This window comes from Sphaerodactylus townsendi, linkage group LG01 (assembly GCF_021028975.2).
Source record: "Sphaerodactylus townsendi isolate TG3544 linkage group LG01, MPM_Stown_v2.3, whole genome shotgun sequence".
NCBI classification, from domain to species: domain Eukaryota; kingdom Metazoa; phylum Chordata; class Lepidosauria; order Squamata; family Sphaerodactylidae; genus Sphaerodactylus; species Sphaerodactylus townsendi.
In genome coordinates, this window is record NC_059425.1 from 141,705,373 (window position 1) to 141,729,825 (window position 24,453).

Here is a 24,453-nt window from a genome sequence, read left to right on the forward strand (position 1 = left end):
TGCAGCATAGTGGAGAGAACAAGTAGAAAACCCCATTATGTAGCCATCTTGTAGTGAATCTACATGGCCTTCCCAGTGAGCCACAGAGCATTTCATTTTCACTTGGATGAGAATCCTGGGCAAAAGTAAACCTGAGTGCGCCTCTAGACCACAGAAACACAATCCTGTGCTGGGACCAATCTCCCTCAGTTCCAGACAGACCATCTGTACACACACTGAACATAAAACCACAACTACACTGAACATGAAAAGGAAATTTTATTAAACATGTCTACAGAACATGAGTTGGAAGTTTCATTTAAAAGCACAGGGGAATGTTAAGACAAGTGGTCAAAATAGAAAGGTACTACCGAATTATAATTAGTTTATTTTTTGGCCACTAAAAGACAGAACGGAATCTCGTAGTGCACCAGTGCTTCAGTTCTTCCTGCTCAGCAGGTCGAGCAGTAATCAATCTATGCCCCAGGGAAACATGGGCAGAATAGTTCTGGCAATGTTAAATAATAATTGTAATAGTTAATAAATAGTTCACTTGGTGCAGGCAGTTATGTCTATGAAGGAAAACCTAATTGTGTACACAGTTTCTACATGTGTTACAGCCCCACAGTAGGAATCTACACCAAAATATTTATCAGAAGGAATTTGGTCCGTACTACGTCACGTTTTCCATAGGGTAAAAAATAAAGTCCATCTATAGACATTTAGCACCAGACTGACTGACACAGCCTGGCTAAAACCCGCAAAATGTCTATAAGAAAAAATGGATGGCTTAGATTTCTTGGTTACTTCATTAGAGTAATTACGAGCAAACTGTACAAGTACATGCAACATACAACCTGGCCTATGTAGAACTAACATACATTATTAAATAATCTCTTTTGTTTCTTTTTCCATTTTGTCTTTTTTTTTTACAAAACGCGCATGCAGCTTTGAACAGTTCCAAGTCATGCTGCTCTATTTTGTGAGATCACAAAATTAATGGCCCATAAAAGGAGGGATAACTTCTCAATGCACCTGCACATTCTGCAGTTTTTAGCACATTTACAGAAAAACACAAGGGTTTTCAAGGCCAAGAAAGAACCAAAATGAAACAAAATGCCAGTTGTTTTTTTACTAACCATTTGCCCACCTCCCCCCAGTAAGACTACCTTTTATTTTTAAAAAATCAAGCTTTGTGCTTGCATCAATCCCCAAAAAATGTAAACTGAGACCTGATAAAAACATGAGTAAGTGCAGATTATTTCAACTGGAATGTCCAGTGAAAAACTGATACCATGCTCTAACCAGGGCAGACAAATGTGTCAAAAGTGACATGTTATAAGAGAAGCCTGGGTACAGCTGAAAGTGTCAGATGCCCAACTCCATTCCTGGCCAATATTTGGGAAGTCAGTTGCACAATTAACACATGAAGACAATGAATTTTCTCTTCAAGTCTGATAAGACAATCATATTACAAACAACTTTCCAATGTCCAAGTGAAAACCAAAGCTGCTTTTTAAAAAATCAAGTTTCCTGCATTAGTTGTAGCTGCAAATCTCATGCAAAATGTTCATAAAACATAAGAAATCATAATGTACAATGCAAATATATTCATTTTTTTACACTGAATAATGATGAAAAACTCGAATAAAAAGAATACATTAAATTACAGGTTGGTCATTTATTTTGGCTTTCCACAGTTATTATGGAGAACCAGAACTGAGGAGCAGTGAATATACTGTTGGCATCTCATATGGCATATCTGGTAAGTGAACACTTTTGGAGTTGCTTACAGAGATGTACTTCAGCCCTTTTTGGTTCGACTTAGAAAAAGAAAGGAAGGGTCTCTGTTAGCATCATGAAGACTTTACCAAAAAATGGCAGAATTACACAGCAAAAATAAGTGGAAATAACATGTACAGGAACACTAGGCAATTAACACTGTTTGTGGTTGTTGTTAAAAAAAATGAAGGGAAAAGTGAACATTTCCAGTTGAATCTAAAAGACCCCTCCTCATTACAATTACAAACATCAGGGACTTTTTGCCAGATGGATTATATTTTGATATACTGCTTTGTTTGGTCAACTTAAACCACCTTTTAACAAACTCAGGCATATTTTTGGATAAACTACTATGGGCAAAATTGAAATGATTGTCTTTTCCAAAAAATACTCCTCAGTGTTGTAAATAGCTTTTCCCACCGTTGTTATCCTGGGTGATAAGGGCTTTGTTAGAGAGCACCTGCTATTTTGTTTCTACTAAGATCGAATGCAGGGAGGCCCAGTAGAACTTTCCAGAGATGACTGAGAAGCCCTGCGAGTCAGAGTAGTCAAAGTTGGATCCACCAGGGAGGATGGTGGAAATAATTTATACCAGCCTATTACAACACTGGACAAATCAAGTTCTTCCAGCAGGATCTGTGCAACTCCCATGAAGCATTTGTGATCCATCCGGCCATAGTCTCCCCACACTATCACCTGCAAGGAAGGACAATAGACAGAATCAAAGCACGTTCAACAAATATACTGTTCTGAATCCCCAACTTCTGAGTAATAGAAAGGTCTTGAAATAGCATTACTATTTTGTATAACATTTATGTTATGTTCCCTGACCTGGATGATCCAGACTATCCTGATCTTGTCATACATCCAAAGCTAAACAGGTTTGGCTCTAGTTAGTAATTGGATGAAAGACCACCAATGAAGTTCAGGGTATATAAACAGAGGAAGGCAATGGCAAACCACCTCTGTCTTTTGCCTTTACTATAAACATTATTGTGCATGTGTTAAGTACTGTCAAGTCACAGCTGACATGGCAACACCAGCAAGGGGCTTTCAAGGCAAGTGACAGCCAGAGATGTTTTGCCATTGTTTTTCTTTATAAAGTCTCCATAGTGATGTGCTTGTTTGGGAAGGTTGATACAGCAGAAATGAATTTTCCCCTCAGGATGGCCTCTTCATTGTTTTTTAAAACATTTTCTTTTATCAACTTTTTCCTTCTCATTTTTTTCCATCTCAATGTATTGTAAGTAGGGAAGAAGTATTAGCAGATCTGCAAGGACCTGCTGAAAACAGCACATTTTGCTCAATATTCCCTTCCTTTACTATTCATTCTTTCCATCTTCCGGCAGTCTCTGTAGCCCCTTTTTATGGCTTTTTCTCCTTCCTACCCCATAAGCTAACCTACTTTTAACAACTGCTCCCTCACCAGCCTCAAGCATTCCCTCCTTGCCTCCCTCTCGGAGTCTCTCTGAAGGAAAAGTCTAGCCAAACTGCAACAGTTATGTGGTGGCCTGAAGACCAAACTATGTAATGGCTGCTGGACCTGGAAAGTCATCCTCCATCCAGGAATATGATGGAGGGGAGATGGGACCCTTTCTAGGGCCATTTTGGTTTCAAAATGCTGATTCCTCTCTGTGTGTTGCTTTATAGAAATCAAGGTTTAGAAGGCTCAGTAAAATTGCTGTTGTTCTCTAGAAACCTCCAAAATGGCAATTTAGAGCAATGTGGGCATTCTTTTCTTAAAGCCATAGGTGTTATTTCTATTATTTTGGGAAGTTTTAATCCCACCAGCCCTGTAAGCAGGTTAGGCTAGGAAACCACCAAGGAATACTAGGGCCTTTCTGCAGAGGAAGACAATGACAAACCACCTCTGTTAATCGTTTCCCTTAAAAACCTTATAACATTGCCATAAATCAGCTGCAACTTGATAGCAAAAAGAATTTTTTTTAACATTTCAGGTTTTTTGCAAGCTTGGAACTTTCTTCAGGTCTGTAGAGAAATCCCTTTCCATCTGTTCCAGCTTCATTTTTATGGATTTATTGAATCATACTCTATGGCCCGGTTCAGAACTAGATATATGATGATAAATTTCCCATGCACTGAATTAATGTAATCTTAGATTCCCTGTTTCTTGATGGAGAGTCCTATACCAAATTCGGCAGAATTTAGCCCTAGTTGTTACTGTACCAACTGGCTGAAGGAGTATGTTAACATTTTTAAAGTTAAATATGCAGCGGCGAAGCTCCCAGGGGCGGGGAGTATGTGACACACCGGGCGCACGAATTTGGGTCACGTGGGGGGCGCAAAATCCCCCCAGCCCTTCCCCCTTTCCCCGGCCCCCCACACACTTACTTCAGAATACTGAGTAGGCTGGAGAACAGGCCTTCCTGTTCTGGTGGGAACTACTTTCCCAGAGTCTCCTGGGAAATGTAGTGAGTGGGAGTGGGGGGGTGCCACCACGGGGGGCGCTGTGTGGGGCCGGCATGATTCCCCCCCACAGTGGCTCCCCTGCGGCACCCCCCACACTTACTTTAGGAAACCGAGCAGGCTGGAGAACAGACCCTGGGAAATGTAGTTCCCAGCAGAACAGGAAGGCCTGCTCGGTTTTCTAAAGTAAGTGGGAGTGGGGGGGGGCACCACCACGGGAGGTGGGGATGAAAAAGCCAGAGTGCGCACCGGGTGCACTCTGGCCCAGCTACGTTTCTGTAAATATGGATAGTTGAGATCATATCCCTATACTTTTGCTGTCCTTAGTGTGGCTGAATCAGAGGCTGAAACAAGATGAAATAATTACTGACCTGAAGGACTTTGTTCTGCGGACTTTCATCAAAAACTAATGTCTGTTGATATAAGGGATCTAGTGTTTTCCTTGCAATCCTTGTCTTCTTCTTGGCCATGCAAGCCCCATTTTCCAAAAGATACACTTTGACATACGGAGCTGTGAAATGTAAGTAACATCAGTTTTTAGTGCTAATTAATGAGACCCTTCTTTTTGAGACATCTACAAGTAAACAAGAAATATATATATATATAGAAAAACCGAGAAACAAACACTACCTGATGGTATGTTCAAATAGCATCTGTCAAGAAATTTTGCCATATTTTTCACAAAGCTCCACTGCATCTGAAAATCTTAGCCTATTTTATTTGCATGAGGATGTAAATGGGTGGTATATAAACATACGGCTAGAATATTCTGTTGAACACACACAAGAGGGATTTAGAAATAGTTGTTTTCATTGTACAGGTTGTTCTGCTTATACAAATTTGAATTTATAGGAACTTTCCCACATGACAGTGTTTTTCTGTGGCAGGCCATGTGCTATTGCACCTTCTGATGTAACATAGTGGCAATGGCCTTTCCAGATAACTAGGATTTAACCTGCATTTTTGCTGCCTCAGACCCCACAGCAGCCATTCTCTCCTCTGAATCACTAGGGAGGCTTTTCTTGAAGTTTTGTGCAAGCTGGTAATTTATGTACCAATACACCATTATATTGATATGTGAATTAATGATTTAAATATCCCCCAGAAGCCCACCGTGGAAGGCTTTTTCCTTAACCTCATGAGATGGATTCTATGATTGTACATGTTGTGGAAGCACTCATAGAAGAGAGGCTGCTGTAAGGAGGAAGAATCACGGGACATCATCCCCACAATTCTCTTGTGCCAAATAAAAGTGTGGCAAAAAAATTATGATGGAAGAAGATGATTTTCCACTATTATTACTCCTCACTATAGTCCTCAAGCTCTCTTTCTACCATTCTTTCTTTATGTATTTTAAATTGAATATTTTAGCAGTATTTTTGTTGTTTCAATGTTTTTACATTGAATCCTGATCGAGTGGAATGCCATATAACATTATTTATTTTAAATGGTTTTAAATTATTGTATTATTAGTATTAATAATAAAATACATTAAGTAGATTGATAGCAGAAGAAATGTAGGAGCAGACCCACCTTCAATTATTTCAGTGATACACATGAAGAATGTAAAGGACATTGATTTATGGTTTATTAATTATTTCAGTGCTGAGAAGGAGGGATAGGAATTATACATTCTGCATGATCCTATTGTTCTTACCCGGGGTAGATTTTGAGCCAGGCTTTTGTGTGAGGCTTCGCGCTCGAATGACTTCTACTTCTAACTGGCCTTTTTTATCTACCATTCCAATCTGAATGTCACCTGAAAAAAAGGGTATTAGTAAACAACACAACAATGAACCAGCAATTATGCACACAAATATGCATTTTATCCTGAACTATTATATATGCATTTATTTTAAAAATTTACACAAGTATTTTTTACAAAAGTAGCCATAATAATATCCTGATACAGTATAAAATGGTTAAAATCATAATAATGTTTCTTAGATGAGGGATAAAAATTATATTACCAGAGCCTTACATTAGAAACATCAGTCTAAAGAGATTTAAACACTTACATCGCGACGCCTTGCCTTGCCTTGCGCCATATCGCTTACATCGCTATGCCACGCACACACACACACCTATTTCTAAAATCCTTTAGAATATAATTCTGGCAGTTCTCAGAAGTTGTCGAGTTATAACTGTATTAAGGTCTGCAACCAAAAAGGCTCTCCCATGTTCCCTCACTGTTAAACCTTGCAATGCAGAGATTCTATGACAAGAGATTTATAGGCTAAAATCAGCACTCTGGATTGTACTTGGAAGCTGGTAGGATTTCTGCAGAATTTGTTGAAAAGGGAGCTGCCTCCCTAGCAGACAGGCTGTGGATTTGTGCATTAATTGAATTTAGTTCTGACCCATATTCAAGGCAAGGGTAGCCTCTTTTTCAGTTAAAAAAAAGGACAAAGTTTCCCCTTCAGTCGTATCTGACCCTGGGGTACCACTGTGAGCAGTGATTTTATAGGCCAGCCGTTTTTGTGGGGTAGTTTGCCATTGCTATCCTCAGCTCTTTTTCAGTAGTTACTCCTAAAAGCTACAAGGCAGAGATGATAATAAAGACTTCGTTGTTTTCAACAAAGGGGGCCAGTCCTATAAATCCTTTTTTTTTTCTGCATAGGCAAGATCCTAAGCTAACCCCCAGCTGACTGGCAGCTTGACCCTGCTCTTGTCTATTAGTAAATAAAGCTCCACTGAAGCTACTAGGATTCACATTCTAAAGGCCCAATCCTGAGGGGGGCGGACAAAGTTGTGGAGGCAGCAGAGTTCTATGCTGGTGGATTCGTCCTTCCCCAGACACTTATTCTATTGTGGGGGGTGGGCAGATCCATTGGCAAGCAGCCACCGTGTCAGCACAATGGCCAGAGCACCGTGTCAGCACCCCTTTACCTCTGTCGACTCTGCCGGCATAATAGGGACATGCTAAAGGCATGGCTGGGGGTGGAGCCAACCAGCACCCAGGACATGGACTTTTGCCACCTTCTTGGATAATGTAAGCCCATAAGCCCAACGGATGGCATCTGGACAGCAGAGGAAGGTGTCTTTTTTTGTATTTTGCCTTCCTGCACTGCCAAAAAGCCTTCTGGAGGTGGCAGGGCCATTCCTGGCTGCCCCAGGGATCTGTGTTGGGCTGCCCGAAATCTTAACATTTCAGCTTTACCTTCTTCTAACAACAGAAGGGAAGAAAAGAAAATACAGTATTGGGTACTAGTGACTTCGGACATTTGGCATTCTGGAATTGTTTAAAAGTAGAAAGGGATGAATGTTCATTCACTAATCATTTTCAGAATGCCAATAGTTTTTAAAATGCCCAAGGCAGGCAAAAACCCAACAGAGGTGTAAATTACAAACATGGCCCAGGAATAGACATAGGTGGTTTTTACTTTGATTTGCATGCATCTGCAGGGGATGTCACAGATAAGTATTCAAAGCATTACAGTAGTTTACAAAGCTAACTGTCTGCTAAACATTAGAAGTAGCTAAAATGAAAGTTCAAAAGTTTTGCTTATCTGTTTTTCCTGCCTCAAACATATATGAATTTTTCCTGCCTCAAACATATAAAAACTGCACTTACTAAAATTAGCAGGCTAATATATGATTTGATATGCTATCTTGCTCATGGTCTGAGGTCTAATTATATACTGAGGTCTAATTAGACAAAATTTATTTTGAAATTCTCCCAAATTAAACAATTTCCCCAAATTCAAGAATCCTGTCACACTCTGTGAATGAATGAGGGAGGGCAAAACAACAACAACAAACTGTTGATAGATAACTGCTGAGCTTTAAAGGGTACAGCAAACCACTCAATAGTTCAACACTTGGCTCACAAGTAATACAAGAAACTGAGGCAGAGTCATAAAGACAACTGAATAAAGCATCTGATGTTTCATCATGCAATTAGCTCATATTCCTGGATCAAGATTTCAAAAACATCTTTTCATTAAGGCTGAACATATCATCCTACCATGACTAATGCTGCTGAAACAAAGAATACGATAGCATACTGAGGTAAACACTGCAATCCTTGCCTTCTACAGAAATATTTACAGATTTAGTGTGCACAGATAATGCAGCTATTTCTCTTTGACCTAACTGCAGTCATCAGTAGATAATGAAGGGGTGATACCAGGATAAATGTGAAACAAGAAAAACATATTTAAAACCAAAGGATTTTCTCTGAACAGTCTGGTCATGATATGTCTTCGTTTCATCACTGTACATATAAAAGTCTAAATAAATAAAATGAATGAATAGGAAATTAATCAACTGGGATTAAAGATAGTCAATATTATATCAAATAGAACAGGGAAAGGGAAGGCCTGAGCAAATATAGCCTATGAAAGCACAGCATCATAAAGCACTGTCTGAGTTTTCATATGCCTTCTAAATGAAAACAAATCTTCTCTTACCCATGGCAGGAGTTGCTAAGGTCTGTCGACCTACTAGCTGTGCAGGTCCAAGCCCATCAAGGAAATCACTGAACTGACTGTCAGCACCCAGTCGAACTCCTGGAAATATTAGGCTATAGTACAACAACAGAAACACAGAAAAAGTTCTTAGTGACATGTTATTATTGACTTAGCTTCTCTAACTGCACACATTTGAAGAATGCTGGGCTGCCAAACAGTTGAAACATGGAGTTTTATCCCTTGTTTGGGGTGATCTCTTCATAATATGTGATGTGTTGCATGACACATTTGTAGTAAAGCCTAAGCATAGCAGAAGTGGACATGTTGTTGACCCTCAACCACATTATATATTTTAGGAGCTGGTCAACTGCAGCTAATTTCTGTATTTAATTGCATTTAATCTATTATTTTCACAGACAGTGAAATAAAATACTGACTGAGATGATTTGTTTAAAATTTAACTTCTGCAAAATGGAAAAAAAATGTGTTCCTGCATAAACTATTAAGTCAATAATAACTCACATATCTCCTCTATGCTGTGGAATGTCCTTTCCCTTAAGGCTCATCTGGCTCCCACCCTAGTCATCTTTAGATGCTAGGCCAAAACATTTCTTTTTATCCAGGCTTCTATGTAAGGCATTTATGTGGTTGTTGTGGGTTTTCTAGGCTGTGGCCATCGTCTGGGAGTTTTAGCTCCTAATGTTTTGCCTGCATCTATGGCTCGCATCTTCAGAGGCATGGCACAAATATTCACATCTTACAGGCCACACAGGCAGGAAAACCCATAACAGTCAGTTGATGTCAACTGTGAAAGCCTTCAACAATACAAAGAATTTATCTTTAAACATTGTTTTTATCACCTGCTTCTAGCCAGAGGCATATGGTGGAAAAATGGTGTCCGGAGAAAGCCATTCTTCAGGCACCCCCCCCCGCTATGCTCAGGGGCAGGGCTCAGGGGGGTAGGGCCCCCGAGACCCCCACCTCCCTCCCGGCTGGCAGCCAGCAGTCCCTTCTGCACTTTCCTCTGGGCTCCTGCCCCCCGTGCTTATGAAAGTAAAGAAGACGCGGACGTAGCCTCAGTTGTTTCTGCTCTCTCCAGAAGGAAGGGCAGAAGGGACTGCTGGCTGTGAGCCAAGGGGGAAGAGACTTGGGGGGCGGTGTCCTCGAGTTTACTTGATCCATCCCACGTTGATGACAACATGGGTGGGGCCAAGGGCACCTGAAGACAACAAGCAGGATTTCCTGCTGCCTTGCTGTCTTCCTGGTCATGTGGGGGGGGGCAATTTTGTGCCCCCATGTGACCAGATTAGTGGCGCCCAGGGACAGAGGGTACCACCTGTCCCTAGGACCATATGCCACTGCTTCTAGCTTGAGGACTGATTTAGAAGAAACATTTCAGGCTGCTAAAGGGATAAATGGTCCTGATCACAAGGTTTCAACTTACTTTCCCTCAGAGCTGTAACTGTTGATGCTGCCATCAGTTGACTCCCGACTAGGCTGCCGAACCATACGACTTCTCATTTCTGCTGCCATACCTGTCTCTGTGCTTCTCTGGATCGTGCTTTTTAGCTTCTTGTTGCCCGTCTCTAAAAGACAAAGAGAAGAAAGAGCTGAAACAATACAGGCCTTTTAAAAATATGTGTTCATTGAAATCAATAAGGTTTTTAGAAAATTAAGTCCTAAGAATGTTATCAGATATGATAAATTGGGCATGAACTCTGATTTTAGAAGGAAGAACATCTGCCAATGGATCACTTCTTCCATTAATGAATTAGTTACATCTTTAAAGCCAATCACATTAAAATTTCCTAAAGAACCACTAATATTTTCTACAGGGTATTTTGGTGTTGTGTACAAAATTAATTTTGTTGTTCCTAATATATTTCACTAAATGTCCTTTTAAAAAGAGATAAAATGCAAGTTCTTAAATCAACCTTCCTTACACTTGATTTATATTTCAGATACCATGCTGAAATAGTCATTTAAAAAACAGCCAGCTTTCATGGTTTATACTTTTAATATTGTTTAACGTCATTTAATTTGTAATTTGGGGTTTAATATTATTTAATTTGTTACCTGCTGAAATTGACAGCAAAACTTTGAGTTTTAATGGAGCATAATTGCTGAGTGTTCATTAACTTTGGAACCTTCTAGAAGCTTCAGGACATTCATCTTACAATGTGAAGCTCAGGGTCAAGTATACAAGACTTTCATAACAAGTTGATTCTGGGTTTCTTGGAACCAGTTTGCTTTCTCTGCAGGTACACAGCAGAGAACGCCCACTTGAAACACGGTGGGGGCCTCTTTTAGCTTGGGACCACAGTGTGTGGGAGTAAGGGTCTTCTTTCTGCACCATTTCTGGAACTTAAAATGGTTCTCAGTTATTACCTCTCTTTGAAACTGTATGTGCAGTATTATATGCATGTGCCACTGCAAATAGGGGAAATGACCAGGAAATCTGGATGTGGCTTGTTAATAAATGCCTCACATAGTTGCCTCTCAGTAATGGCAAAAATACTGAAGGATAAGTTGCCCCTCTACTGCTTATCTACACATAAGTGTCAGGTGAGATCTAGATTACATTCTCTATTTTTTGTGGTGTGATGGTAAGGGCCAGCAGTCAAAGTGCCTTGCATGAAATGAACGTGCAAACAATTAAATTTTCCAGAATCTTTTGACACACAAAAGGTTCCATGGTGGATATACAAAGATATCTTGGCATATAGTCACATTGAAAGGATTGATTGAAAGTAGAAAACATGAAAACAGCTGACCCAAAAGTAAACCTCACTTCTACGTATCCCAGCTCCACCCAAATTGAATGTTTAACTGTTGTAGTGCTAACAAAATCTTTCACTACAACAAATAAGTGCTATATAAAGCAGGTAAAACAGAACTGCCCAACTCTGCCCCGTACCATATACTGAAAATCCCTTACTTTGGGTGCTGTGTGGTTTGCGGGCTGTATGGCCGTGTTCTAGCAGCATTCTCTCCTGACGTTTCGCCTGCATCTGTGGCTGTAGATGCCAGCCACAGATGCAGGCGAAACTTTAGGAACAAGATCCCCCCCCCCCCCCCCCCCCCCCCCCCCCCCCCCCCCCCCCCCCCCTCCCCCCACCCCCCCCCCCCCCCCCCCCCCCCCCCCCCAACCCCCCCGCCCCCCCCACCCCCCCCCCCCCCCCCCCCCCCCCCCCCCACCCCCCCCCCCCCCCCCCCCCCCCCCCACCCCCCCCCCCCCCCACCCCCCCCCCCCCCCACCCCCCCCCCCCCCCACCCCCCCCCCCCCCCACCCCCCCCCCCCCCCACCCCCCCCCCCCCCCACCCCCCCCCCCCCCCACCCCCCCCCCCCCCCACCCCCCCCCCCCCCCACCCCCCCCCCCCCCCACCCCCCCCCCCCCCCACCCCCCCCCCCCCCCACCCCCCCCCCCCCCCACCCCCCCCCCCCCCCACCCCCCCCCCCCCCCACCCCCCCCCCCCCCCACCCCCCCCCCCCCCCACCCCCCCCCCCCCCCACCCCCCCCCCCCCCCACCCCCCCCCCCCCCCACCCCCCCCCCCCCCCACCCCCCCCCCCCCCCACCCCCCCCCCCCCCCACCCCCCCCCCCCCCCACCCCCCCCCCCCCCCACCCCCCCCCCCCCCCACCCCCCCCCCCCCCCACCCCCCCCCCCCCCCACCCCCCCCCCCCCCCACCCCCCCCCCCCCCCACCCCCCCCCCCCCCCACCCCCCCCCCCCCCCACCCCCCCCCCCCCCCACCCCCCCCCCCCCCCACCCCCCCCCCCCCCCACCCCCCCCCCCCCCCACCCCCCCCCCCCCCCACCCCCCCCCCCCCCCACCCCCCCCCCCCCCCACCCCCCCCCCCCCCCACCCCCCCCCCCCCCCACCCCCCCCCCCCCCCACCCCCCCCCCCCCCCACCCCCCCCCCCCCCCACCCCCCCCCCCCCCCACCCCCCCCCCCCCCCACCCCCCCCCCCCCCCACCCCCCCCCCCCCCCACCCCCCCCCCCCCCCACCCCCCCCCCCCCCCACCCCCCCCCCCCCCCACCCCCCCCCCCCCCCACCCCCCCCCCCCCCCACCCCCCCCCCCCCCCACCCCCCCCCCCCCCCACCCCCCCCCCCCCCCACCCCCCCCCCCCCCCACCCCCCCCCCCCCCCACCCCCCCCCCCCCCCACCCCCCCCCCCCCCCACCCCCCCCCCCCCCCACCCCCCCCCCCCCCCACCCCCCCCCCCCCCCACCCCCCCCCCCCCCCACCCCCCCCCCCCCCCACCCCCCCCCCCCCCCACCCCCCCCCCCCCCCACCCCCCCCCCCCCCCACCCCCCCCCCCCCCCACCCCCCCCCCCCCCCACCCCCCCCCCCCCCCACCCCCCCCCCCCCCCACCCCCCCCCCCCCCCACCCCCCCCCCCCCCCACCCCCCCCCCCCCCCACCCCCCCCCCCCCCCACCCCCCCCCCCCCCCACCCCCCCCCCCCCCCACCCCCCCCCCCCCCCACCCCCCCCCCCCCCCACCCCCCCCCCCCCCCACCCCCCCCCCCCCCCACCCCCCCCCCCCCCCACCCCCCCCCCCCCCCACCCCCCCCCCCCCCCACCCCCCCCCCCCCCCACCCCCCCCCCCCCCCACCCCCCCCCCCCCCCACCCCCCCCCCCCCCCACCCCCCCCCCCCCCCACCCCCCCCCCCCCCCACCCCCCCCCCCCCCCACCCCCCCCCCCCCCCACCCCCCCCCCCCCCCACCCCCCCCCCCCCCCACCCCCCCCCCCCCCCACCCCCCCCCCCCCCCACCCCCCCCCCCCCCCACCCCCCCCCCCCCCCACCCCCCCCCCCCCCCACCCCCCCCCCCCCCCACCCCCCCCCCCCCCCACCCCCCCCCCCCCCCACCCCCCCCCCCCCCCACCCCCCCCCCCCCCCACCCCCCCCCCCCCCCACCCCCCCCCCCCCCCACCCCCCCCCCCCCCCACCCCCCCCCCCCCCCACCCCCCCCCCCCCCCACCCCCCCCCCCCCCCACCCCCCCCCCCCCCCACCCCCCCCCCCCCCCACCCCCCCCCCCCCCCACCCCCCCCCCCCCCCACCCCCCCCCCCCCCCACCCCCCCCCCCCCCCACCCCCCCCCCCCCCCACCCCCCCCCCCCCCCACCCCCCCCCCCCCCCACCCCCCCCCCCCCCCACCCCCCCCCCCCCCCACCCCCCCCCCCCCCCACCCCCCCCCCCCCCCACCCCCCCCCCCCCCCACCCCCCCCCCCCCCCACCCCCCCCCCCCCCCACCCCCCCCCCCCCCCACCCCCCCCCCCCCCCACCCCCCCCCCCCCCCACCCCCCCCCCCCCCCACCCCCCCCCCCCCCCACCCCCCCCCCCCCCCACCCCCCCCCCCCCCCACCCCCCCCCCCCCCCACCCCCCCCCCCCCCCACCCCCCCCCCCCCCCACCCCCCCCCCCCCCCACCCCCCCCCCCCCCCACCCCCCCCCCCCCCCACCCCCCCCCCCCCCCACCCCCCCCCCCCCCCACCCCCCCCCCCCCCCACCCCCCCCCCCCCCCACCCCCCCCCCCCCCCACCCCCCCCCCCCCCCACCCCCCCCCCCCCCCACCCCCCCCCCCCCCCACCCCCCCCCCCCCCCACCCCCCCCCCCCCCCACCCCCCCCCCCCCCCACCCCCCCCCCCCCCCACCCCCCCCCCCCCCCACCCCCCCCCCCCCCCACCCCCCCCCCCCCCCACCCCCCCCCCCCCCCACCCCCCCCCCCCCCCACCCCCCCCCCCCCCCACCCCCCCCCCCCCCCACCCCCCCCCCCCCCCACCCCCCCCCCCCCCCACCCCCCCCCCCCCCCACCCCCCCCCCCCCCCACCCCCCCCCCCCCCCACCCCCCCCCCCCCCCACCCCCCCCCCCCCCCACCCCCCCCCCCCCCCACCCCCCCCCCCCCCCACCCCCCCCCCCCCCCACCCCCCCCCCCCCCCACCCCCCCCCCCCCCCACCCCCCCCCCCCCCCACCCCCCCCCCCCCCCACCCCCCCCCCCCCCCACCCCCCCCCCCCCCCACCCCCCCCCCCCCCCACCCCCCCCCCCCCCCACCCCCCCCCCCCCCCACCCCCCCCCCCCCCCACCCCCCCCCCCCCCCACCCCCCCCCCCCCCCACCCCCCCCCCCCCCCACCCCCCCCCCCCCCCACCCCCCCCCCCCCCCACCCCCCCCCCCCCCCACCCCCCCCCCCCCCCACCCCCCCCCCCCCCCACCCCCCCCCCCCCCCACCCCCCCCCCCCCCCACCCCCCCCCCCCCCCACCCCCCCCCCCCCCCACCCCCCCCCCCCCCCACCCCCCCCCCCCCCCACCCCCCCCCCCCCCCACCCCCCCCCCCCCCCACCCCCCCCCCCCCCCACCCCCCCCCCCCCCCACCCCCCCCCCCCCCCACCCCCCCCCCCCCCCACCCCCCCCCCCCCCCACCCCCCCCCCCCCCCACCCCCCCCCCCCCCCACCCCCCCCCCCCCCCACCCCCCCCCCCCCCCACCCCCCCCCCCCCCCACCCCCCCCCCCCCCCACCCCCCCCCCCCCCCACCCCCCCCCCCCCCCACCCCCCCCCCCCCCCACCCCCCCCCCCCCCCACCCCCCCCCCCCCCCACCCCCCCCCCCCCCCACCCCCCCCCCCCCCCACCCCCCCCCCCCCCCACCCCCCCCCCCCCCCACCCCCCCCCCCCCCCACCCCCCCCCCCCCCCACCCCCCCCCCCCCCCACCCCCCCCCCCCCCCACCCCCCCCCCCCCCCACCCCCCCCCCCCCCCACCCCCCCCCCCCCCCACCCCCCCCCCCCCCCACCCCCCCCCCCCCCCACCCCCCCCCCCCCCCACCCCCCCCCCCCCCCACCCCCCCCCCCCCCCACCCCCCCCCCCCCCCACCCCCCCCCCCCCCCACCCCCCCCCCCCCCCACCCCCCCCCCCCCCCACCCCCCCCCCCCCCCACCCCCCCCCCCCCCCACCCCCCCCCCCCCCCACCCCCCCCCCCCCCCACCCCCCCCCCCCCCCACCCCCCCCCCCCCCCACCCCCCCCCCCCCCCACCCCCCCCCCCCCCCACCCCCCCCCCCCCCCACCCCCCCCCCCCCCCACCCCCCCCCCCCCCCACCCCCCCCCCCCCCCACCCCCCCCCCCCCCCACCCCCCCCCCCCCCCACCCCCCCCCCCCCCCACCCCCCCCCCCCCCCACCCCCCCCCCCCCCCACCCCCCCCCCCCCCCACCCCCCCCCCCCCCCACCCCCCCCCCCCCCCACCCCCCCCCCCCCCCACCCCCCCCCCCCCCCACCCCCCCCCCCCCCCACCCCCCCCCCCCCCCACCCCCCCCCCCCCCCACCCCCCCCCCCCCCCACCCCCCCCCCCCCCCACCCCCCCCCCCCCCCACCCCCCCCCCCCCCCACCCCCCCCCCCCCCCACCCCCCCCCCCCCCCACCCCCCCCCCCCCCCACCCCCCCCCCCCCCCACCCCCCCCCCCCCCCACCCCCCCCCCCCCCCACCCCCCCCCCCCCCCACCCCCCCCCCCCCCCACCCCCCCCCCCCCCCACCCCCCCCCCCCCCCACCCCCCCCCCCCCCCACCCCCCCCCCCCCCCACCCCCCCCCCCCCCCACCCCCCCCCCCCCCCACCCCCCCCCCCCCCCACCCCCCCCCCCCCCCACCCCCCCCCCCCCCCACCCCCCCCCCCCCCCACCCCCCCCCCCCCCCACCCCCCCCCCCCCCCACCCCCCCCCCCCCCCACCCCCCCCCCCCCCCACCCCCCCCCCCCCCCACCCCCCCCCCCCCCCACCCCCCCCCCCCCCCACCCCCCCCCCCCCCCACCCCCCCCCCCCCCCACCCCCCCCCCCCCCCACCCCCCCCCCCCCCCACCCCCCCCCCCCCCCACCCCCCCCCCCCCCCACCCCCCCCCCCCCCCACCCCCCCCCCCCCCCACCCCCCCCCCCCCCCACCCCCCCCCCCCCCCACCCCCCCCCCCCCCCACCCCCCCCCCCCCCCACCCCCCCCCCCCCCCACCCCCCCCCCCCCCCACCCCCCCCCCCCCCCACCCCCCCCCCCCCCCACCCCCCCCCCCCCCCACCCCCCCCCCCCCCCACCCCCCCCCCCCCCCACCCCCCCCCCCCCCCACCCCCCCCCCCCCCCACCCCCCCCCCCCCCCACCCCCCCCCCCCCCCACCCCCCCCCCCCCCCACCCCCCCCCCCCCCCACCCCCCCCCCCCCCCACCCCCCCCCCCCCCCACCCCCCCCCCCCCCCACCCCCCCCCCCCCCCACCCCCCCCCCCCCCCACCCCCCCCCCCCCCCACCCCCCCCCCCCCCCACCCCCCCCCCCCCCCACCCCCCCCCCCCCCCACCCCCCCCCCCCCCCACCCCCCCCCCCCCCCACCCCCCCCCCCCCCCACCCCCCCCCCCCCCCACCCCCCCCCCCCCCCACCCCCCCCCCCCCCCACCCCCCCCCCCCCCCACCCCCCCCCCCCCCCACCCCCCCCCCCCCCCACCCCCCCCCCCCCCCACCCCCCCCCCCCCCCACCCCCCCCCCCCCCCACCCCCCCCCCCCCCCACCCCCCCCCCCCCCCACCCCCCCCCCCCCCCACCCCCCCCCCCCCCCACCCCCCCCCCCCCCCACCCCCCCCCCCCCCCACCCCCCCCCCCCCCCACCCCCCCCCCCCCCCACCCCCCCCCCCCCCCACCCCCCCCCCCCCCCACCCCCCCCCCCCCCCACCCCCCCCCCCCCCCACCCCCCCCCCCCCCCACCCCCCCCCCCCCCCACCCCCCCCCCCCCCCACCCCCCCCCCCCCCCACCCCCCCCCCCCCCCACCCCCCCCCCCCCCCACCCCCCCCCCCCCCCACCCCCCCCCCCCCCCACCCCCCCCCCCCCCCACCCCCCCCCCCCCCCACCCCCCCCCCCCCCCACCCCCCCCCCCCCCCACCCCCCCCCCCCCCCACCCCCCCCCCCCCCCACCCCCCCCCCCCCCCACCCCCCCCCCCCCCCACCCCCCCCCCCCCCCACCCCCCCCCCCCCCCACCCCCCCCCCCCCCCACCCCCCCCCCCCCCCACCCCCCCCCCCCCCCACCCCCCCCCCCCCCCACCCCCCCCCCCCCCCACCCCCCCCCCCCCCCACCCCCCCCCCCCCCCACCCCCCCCCCCCCCCACCCCCCCCCCCCCCCACCCCCCCCCCCCCCCACCCCCCCCCCCCCCCACCCCCCCCCCCCCCCACCCCCCCCCCCCCCCACCCCCCCCCCCCCCCACCCCCCCCCCCCCCCACCCCCCCCCCCCCCCACCCCCCCCCCCCCCCACCCCCCCCCCCCCCCACCCCCCCCCCCCCCCACCCCCCCCCCCCCCCACCCCCCCCCCCCCCCACCCCCCCCCCCCCCCACCCCCCCCCCCCCCCACCCCCCCCCCCCCCCACCCCCCCCCCCCCCCACCCCCCCCCCCCCCCACCCCCCCCCCCCCCCACCCCCCCCCCCCCCCACCCCCCCCCCCCCCCACCCCCCCCCCCCCCCACCCCCCCCCCCCCCCACCCCCCCCCCCCCCCACCCCCCCCCCCCCCCACCCCCCCCCCCCCCCACCCCCCCCCCCCCCCACCCCCCCCCCCCCCCACCCCCCCCCCCCCCCACCCCCCCCCCCCCCCACCCCCCCCCCCCCCCACCCCCCCCCCCCCCCACCCCCCCCCCCCCCCACCCCCCCCCCCCCCCACCCCCCCCCCCCCCCACCCCCCCCCCCCCCCACCCCCCCCCCCCCCCACCCCCCCCCCCCCCCACCCCCCCCCCCCCCCACCCCCCCCCCCCCCCACCCCCCCCCCCCCCCACCCCCCCCCCCCCCCACCCCCCCCCCCCCCCACCCCCCCCCCCCCCCACCCCCCCCCCCCCCCACCCCCCCCCCCCCCCACCCCCCCCCCCCCCCACCCCCCCCCCCCCCCACCCCCCCCCCCCCCCACCCCCCCCCCCCCCCACCCCCCCCCCCCCCCACCCCCCCCCCCCCCCACCCCCCCCCCCCCCCACCCCCCCCCCCCCCCACCCCCCCCCCCCCCCACCCCCCCCCCCCCCCACCCCCCCCCCCCCCCACCCCCCCCCCCCCCCACCCCCCCCCCCCCCCACCCCCCCCCCCCCCCACCCCCCCCCCCCCCCACCCCCCCCCCCCCCCACCCCCCCCCCCCCCCACCCCCCCCCCCCCCCACCCCCCCCCCCCCCCACCCCCCCCCCCCCCCACCCCCCCCCCCCCCCACCCCCCCCCCCCCCCACCCCCCCCCCCCCCCACCCCCCCCCCCCCCCACCCCCCCCCCCCCCCACCCCCCCCCCCCCCCACCCCCCCCCCCCCCCACCCCCCCCCCCCCCCACCCCCCCCCCCCCCCACCCCCCCCCCCCCCCACCCCCCCCCCCCCCCACCCCCCCCCCCCCCCACCCCCCCCCCCCCCCACCCCCCCCCCCCCCCACCCCCCCCCCCCCCCACCCCCCCCCCCCCCCACCCCCCCCCCCCCCCACCCCCCCCCCCCCCCACCCCCCCCCCCCCCCACCCCCCCCCCCCCCCACCCCCCCCCCCCCCCACCCCCCCCCCCCCCCACCCCCCCCCCCCCCCACCCCCCCCCCCCCCCACCCCCCCCCCCCCCCACCCCCCCCCCCCCCCACCCCCCCCCCCCCCCACCCCCCCCCCCCCCCACCCCCCCCCCCCCCCACCCCCCCCCCCCCCCACCCCCCCCCCCCCCCACCCCCCCCCCCCCCCACCCCCCCCCCCCCCCACCCCCCCCCCCCCCCACCCCCCCCCCCCCCCACCCCCCCCCCCCCCCACCCCCCCCCCCCCCCACCCCCCCCCCCCCCCACCCCCCCCCCCCCCCACCCCCCCCCCCCCCCACCCCCCCCCCCCCCCACCCCCCCCCCCCCCCACCCCCCCCCCCCCCCACCCCCCCCCCCCCCCACCCCCCCCCCCCCCCACCCCCCCCCCCCCCCACCCCCCCCCCCCCCCACCCCCCCCCCCCCCCACCCCCCCCCCCCCCCACCCCCCCCCCCCCCCACCCCCCCCCCCCCCCACCCCCCCCCCCCCCCACCCCCCCCCCCCCCCACCCCCCCCCCCCCCCACCCCCCCCCCCCCCCACCCCCCCCCCCCCCCACCCCCCCCCCCCCCCACCCCCCCCCCCCCCCACCCCCCCCCCCCCCCACCCCCCCCCCCCCCCACCCCCCCCCCCCCCCACCCCCCCCCCCCCCCACCCCCCCCCCCCCCCACCCCCCCCCCCCCCCACCCCCCCCCCCCCCCACCCCCCCCCCCCCCCACCCCCCCCCCCCCCCACCCCCCCCCCCCCCCACCCCCCCCCCCCCCCACCCCCCCCCCCCCCCACCCCCCCCCCCCCCCACCCCCCCCCCCCCCCACCCCCCCCCCCCCCCACCCCCCCCCCCCCCCACCCCCCCCCCCCCCCACCCCCCCCCCCCCCCACCCCCCCCCCCCCCCACCCCCCCCCCCCCCCACCCCCCCCCCCCCCCACCCCCCCCCCCCCCCACCCCCCCCCCCCCCCACCCCCCCCCCCCCCCACCCCCCCCCCCCCCCACCCCCCCCCCCCCCCACCCCCCCCCCCCCCCACCCCCCCCCCCCCCCACCCCCCCCCCCCCCCACCCCCCCCCCCCCCCACCCCCCCCCCCCCCCACCCCCCCCCCCCCCCACCCCCCCCCCCCCCCACCCCCCCCCCCCCCCACCCCCCCCCCCCCCCACCCCCCCCCCCCCCCACCCCCCCCCCCCCCCACCCCCCCCCCCCCCCACCCCCCCCCCCCCCCACCCCCCCCCCCCCCCACCCCCCCCCCCCCCCACCCCCCCCCCCCCCCACCCCCCCCCCCCCCCACCCCCCCCCCCCCCCACCCCCCCCCCCCCCCACCCCCCCCCCCCCCCACCCCCCCCCCCCCCCACCCCCCCCCCCCCCCACCCCCCCCCCCCCCCACCCCCCCCCCCCCCCACCCCCCCCCCCCCCCACCCCCCCCCCCCCCCACCCCCCCCCCCCCCCACCCCCCCCCCCCCCCACCCCCCCCCCCCCCCACCCCCCCCCCCCCCCACCCCCCCCCCCCCCCACCCCCCCCCCCCCCCACCCCCCCCCCCCCCCACCCCCCCCCCCCCCCACCCCCCCCCCCCCCCACCCCCCCCCCCCCCCACCCCCCCCCCCCCCCACCCCCCCCCCCCCCCACCCCCCCCCCCCCCCACCCCCCCCCCCCCCCACCCCCCCCCCCCCCCACCCCCCCCCCCCCCCACCCCCCCCCCCCCCCACCCCCCCCCCCCCCCACCCCCCCCCCCCCCCACCCCCCCCCCCCCCCACCCCCCCCCCCCCCCACCCCCCCCCCCCCCCACCCCCCCCCCCCCCCACCCCCCCCCCCCCCCACCCCCCCCCCCCCCCACCCCCCCCCCCCCCCACCCCCCCCCCCCCCCACCCCCCCCCCCCCCCACCCCCCCCCCCCCCCACCCCCCCCCCCCCCCACCCCCCCCCCCCCCCACCCCCCCCCCCCCCCACCCCCCCCCCCCCCCACCCCCCCCCCCCCCCACCCCCCCCCCCCCCCACCCCCCCCCCCCCCCACCCCCCCCCCCCCCCACCCCCCCCCCCCCCCACCCCCCCCCCCCCCCACCCCCCCCCCCCCCCACCCCCCCCCCCCCCCACCCCCCCCCCCCCCCACCCCCCCCCCCCCCCACCCCCCCCCCCCCCCACCCCCCCCCCCCCCCACCCCCCCCCCCCCCCACCCCCCCCCCCCCCCACCCCCCCCCCCCCCCACCCCCCCCCCCCCCCACCCCCCCCCCCCCCCACCCCCCCCCCCCCCCACCCCCCCCCCCCCCCACCCCCCCCCCCCCCCACCCCCCCCCCCCCCCACCCCCCCCCCCCCCCACCCCCCCCCCCCCCCACCCCCCCCCCCCCCCACCCCCCCCCCCCCCCACCCCCCCCCCCCCCCACCCCCCCCCCCCCCCACCCCCCCCCCCCCCCACCCCCCCCCCCCCCCACCCCCCCCCCCCCCCACCCCCCCCCCCCCCCACCCCCCCCCCCCCCCACCCCCCCCCCCCCCCACCCCCCCCCCCCCCCACCCCCCCCCCCCCCCACCCCCCCCCCCCCCCACCCCCCCCCCCCCCCACCCCCCCCCCCCCCCACCCCCCCCCCCCCCCACCCCCCCCCCCCCCCACCCCCCCCCCCCCCCACCCCCCCCCCCCCCCACCCCCCCCCCCCCCCACCCCCCCCCCCCCCCACCCCCCCCCCCCCCCACCCCCCCCCCCCCCCACCCCCCCCCCCCCCCACCCCCCCCCCCCCCCACCCCCCCCCCCCCCCACCCCCCCCCCCCCCCACCCCCCCCCCCCCCCACCCCCCCCCCCCCCCACCCCCCCCCCCCCCCACCCCCCCCCCCCCCCACCCCCCCCCCCCCCCACCCCCCCCCCCCCCCACCCCCCCCCCCCCCCACCCCCCCCCCCCCCCACCCCCCCCCCCCCCCACCCCCCCCCCCCCCCACCCCCCCCCCCCCCCACCCCCCCCCCCCCCCACCCCCCCCCCCCCCCACCCCCCCCCCCCCCCACCCCCCCCCCCCCCCACCCCCCCCCCCCCCCACCCCCCCCCCCCCCCACCCCCCCCCCCCCCCACCCCCCCCCCCCCCCACCCCCCCCCCCCCCCACCCCCCCCCCCCCCCACCCCCCCCCCCCCCCACCCCCCCCCCCCCCCACCCCCCCCCCCCCCCACCCCCCCCCCCCCCCACCCCCCCCCCCCCCCACCCCCCCCCCCCCCCACCCCCCCCCCCCCCCACCCCCCCCCCCCCCCACCCCCCCCCCCCCCCACCCCCCCCCCCCCCCACCCCCCCCCCCCCCCACCCCCCCCCCCCCCCACCCCCCCCCCCCCCCACCCCCCCCCCCCCCCACCCCCCCCCCCCCCCACCCCCCCCCCCCCCCACCCCCCCCCCCCCCCACCCCCCCCCCCCCCCACCCCCCCCCCCCCCCACCCCCCCCCCCCCCCACCCCCCCCCCCCCCCACCCCCCCCCCCCCCCACCCCCCCCCCCCCCCACCCCCCCCCCCCCCCACCCCCCCCCCCCCCCACCCCCCCCCCCCCCCACCCCCCCCCCCCCCCACCCCCCCCCCCCCCCACCCCCCCCCCCCCCCACCCCCCCCCCCCCCCACCCCCCCCCCCCCCCACCCCCCCCCCCCCCCACCCCCCCCCCCCCCCACCCCCCCCCCCCCCCACCCCCCCCCCCCCCCACCCCCCCCCCCCCCCACCCCCCCCCCCCCCCACCCCCCCCCCCCCCCACCCCCCCCCCCCCCCACCCCCCCCCCCCCCCACCCCCCCCCCCCCCCACCCCCCCCCCCCCCCACCCCCCCCCCCCCCCACCCCCCCCCCCCCCCACCCCCCCCCCCCCCCACCCCCCCCCCCCCCCACCCCCCCCCCCCCCCACCCCCCCCCCCCCCCACCCCCCCCCCCCCCCACCCCCCCCCCCCCCCACCCCCCCCCCCCCCCACCCCCCCCCCCCCCCACCCCCCCCCCCCCCCACCCCCCCCCCCCCCCACCCCCCCCCCCCCCCACCCCCCCCCCCCCCCACCCCCCCCCCCCCCCACCCCCCCCCCCCCCCACCCCCCCCCCCCCCCACCCCCCCCCCCCCCCACCCCCCCCCCCCCCCACCCCCCCCCCCCCCCACCCCCCCCCCCCCCCACCCCCCCCCCCCCCCACCCCCCCCCCCCCCCACCCCCCCCCCCCCCCACCCCCCCCCCCCCCCACCCCCCCCCCCCCCCACCCCCCCCCCCCCCCACCCCCCCCCCCCCCCACCCCCCCCCCCCCCCACCCCCCCCCCCCCCCACCCCCCCCCCCCCCCACCCCCCCCCCCCCCCACCCCCCCCCCCCCCCACCCCCCCCCCCCCCCACCCCCCCCCCCCCCCACCCCCCCCCCCCCCCACCCCCCCCCCCCCCCACCCCCCCCCCCCCCCACCCCCCCCCCCCCCCACCCCCCCCCCCCCCCACCCCCCCCCCCCCCCACCCCCCCCCCCCCCCACCCCCCCCCCCCCCCACCCCCCCCCCCCCCCACCCCCCCCCCCCCCCACCCCCCCCCCCCCCCACCCCCCCCCCCCCCCACCCCCCCCCCCCCCCACCCCCCCCCCCCCCCACCCCCCCCCCCCCCCACCCCCCCCCCCCCCCACCCCCCCCCCCCCCCACCCCCCCCCCCCCCCACCCCCCCCCCCCCCCACCCCCCCCCCCCCCCACCCCCCCCCCCCCCCACCCCCCCCCCCCCCCACCCCCCCCCCCCCCCACCCCCCCCCCCCCCCACCCCCCCCCCCCCCCACCCCCCCCCCCCCCCACCCCCCCCCCCCCCCACCCCCCCCCCCCCCCACCCCCCCCCCCCCCCACCCCCCCCCCCCCCCACCCCCCCCCCCCCCCACCCCCCCCCCCCCCCACCCCCCCCCCCCCCCACCCCCCCCCCCCCCCACCCCCCCCCCCCCCCACCCCCCCCCCCCCCCACCCCCCCCCCCCCCCACCCCCCCCCCCCCCCACCCCCCCCCCCCCCCACCCCCCCCCCCCCCCACCCCCCCCCCCCCCCACCCCCCCCCCCCCCCACCCCCCCCCCCCCCCACCCCCCCCCCCCCCCACCCCCCCCCCCCCCCACCCCCCCCCCCCCCCACCCCCCCCCCCCCCCACCCCCCCCCCCCCCCACCCCCCCCCCCCCCCACCCCCCCCCCCCCCCACCCCCCCCCCCCCCCACCCCCCCCCCCCCCCACCCCCCCCCCCCCCCACCCCCCCCCCCCCCCACCCCCCCCCCCCCCCACCCCCCCCCCCCCCCACCCCCCCCCCCCCCCACCCCCCCCCCCCCCCACCCCCCCCCCCCCCCACCCCCCCCCCCCCCCACCCCCCCCCCCCCCCACCCCCCCCCCCCCCCACCCCCCCCCCCCCCCACCCC

At 68.2% G+C, this 24,453-nt stretch overlaps 1 protein-coding gene across 25 annotated transcripts in view; it reads right to left on the reverse strand.

Moving 5' to 3' along the window:
• Positions 1 to 239: 239 nt before the first annotated feature.
• The window catches only part of RIMS1 (regulating synaptic membrane exocytosis 1), a 326,183-nt gene continuing 301,969 nt past the window's right edge, over positions 240 to 24,453 (reverse strand). For 16 of the 25 annotated variants that reach the window (XM_048496050.1, XM_048496001.1, XM_048496133.1 and 13 more), the window contains 5 exons: positions 10,045 to 10,186; positions 8,601 to 8,713; positions 5,846 to 5,947; positions 4,560 to 4,699; positions 240 to 2,457 (listed from right to left, as the gene is read on the reverse strand). In XM_048496050.1, coding sequence (XP_048352007.1) covers positions 2,239 to 2,457; positions 4,560 to 4,699; positions 5,846 to 5,947; positions 8,601 to 8,713; positions 10,045 to 10,186 — 716 coding nt within the window. In that variant the 3' untranslated portion in view covers positions 240 to 2,238. Of the gene's footprint in view, positions 2,458 to 4,559; positions 4,700 to 5,845; positions 5,948 to 8,600; positions 8,714 to 10,044; positions 10,187 to 24,453 lie in introns of those variants that run through there. The other 9 variants (XM_048496104.1, XM_048496076.1, XM_048496034.1 and 6 more) reach the window with 1 other exon arrangement.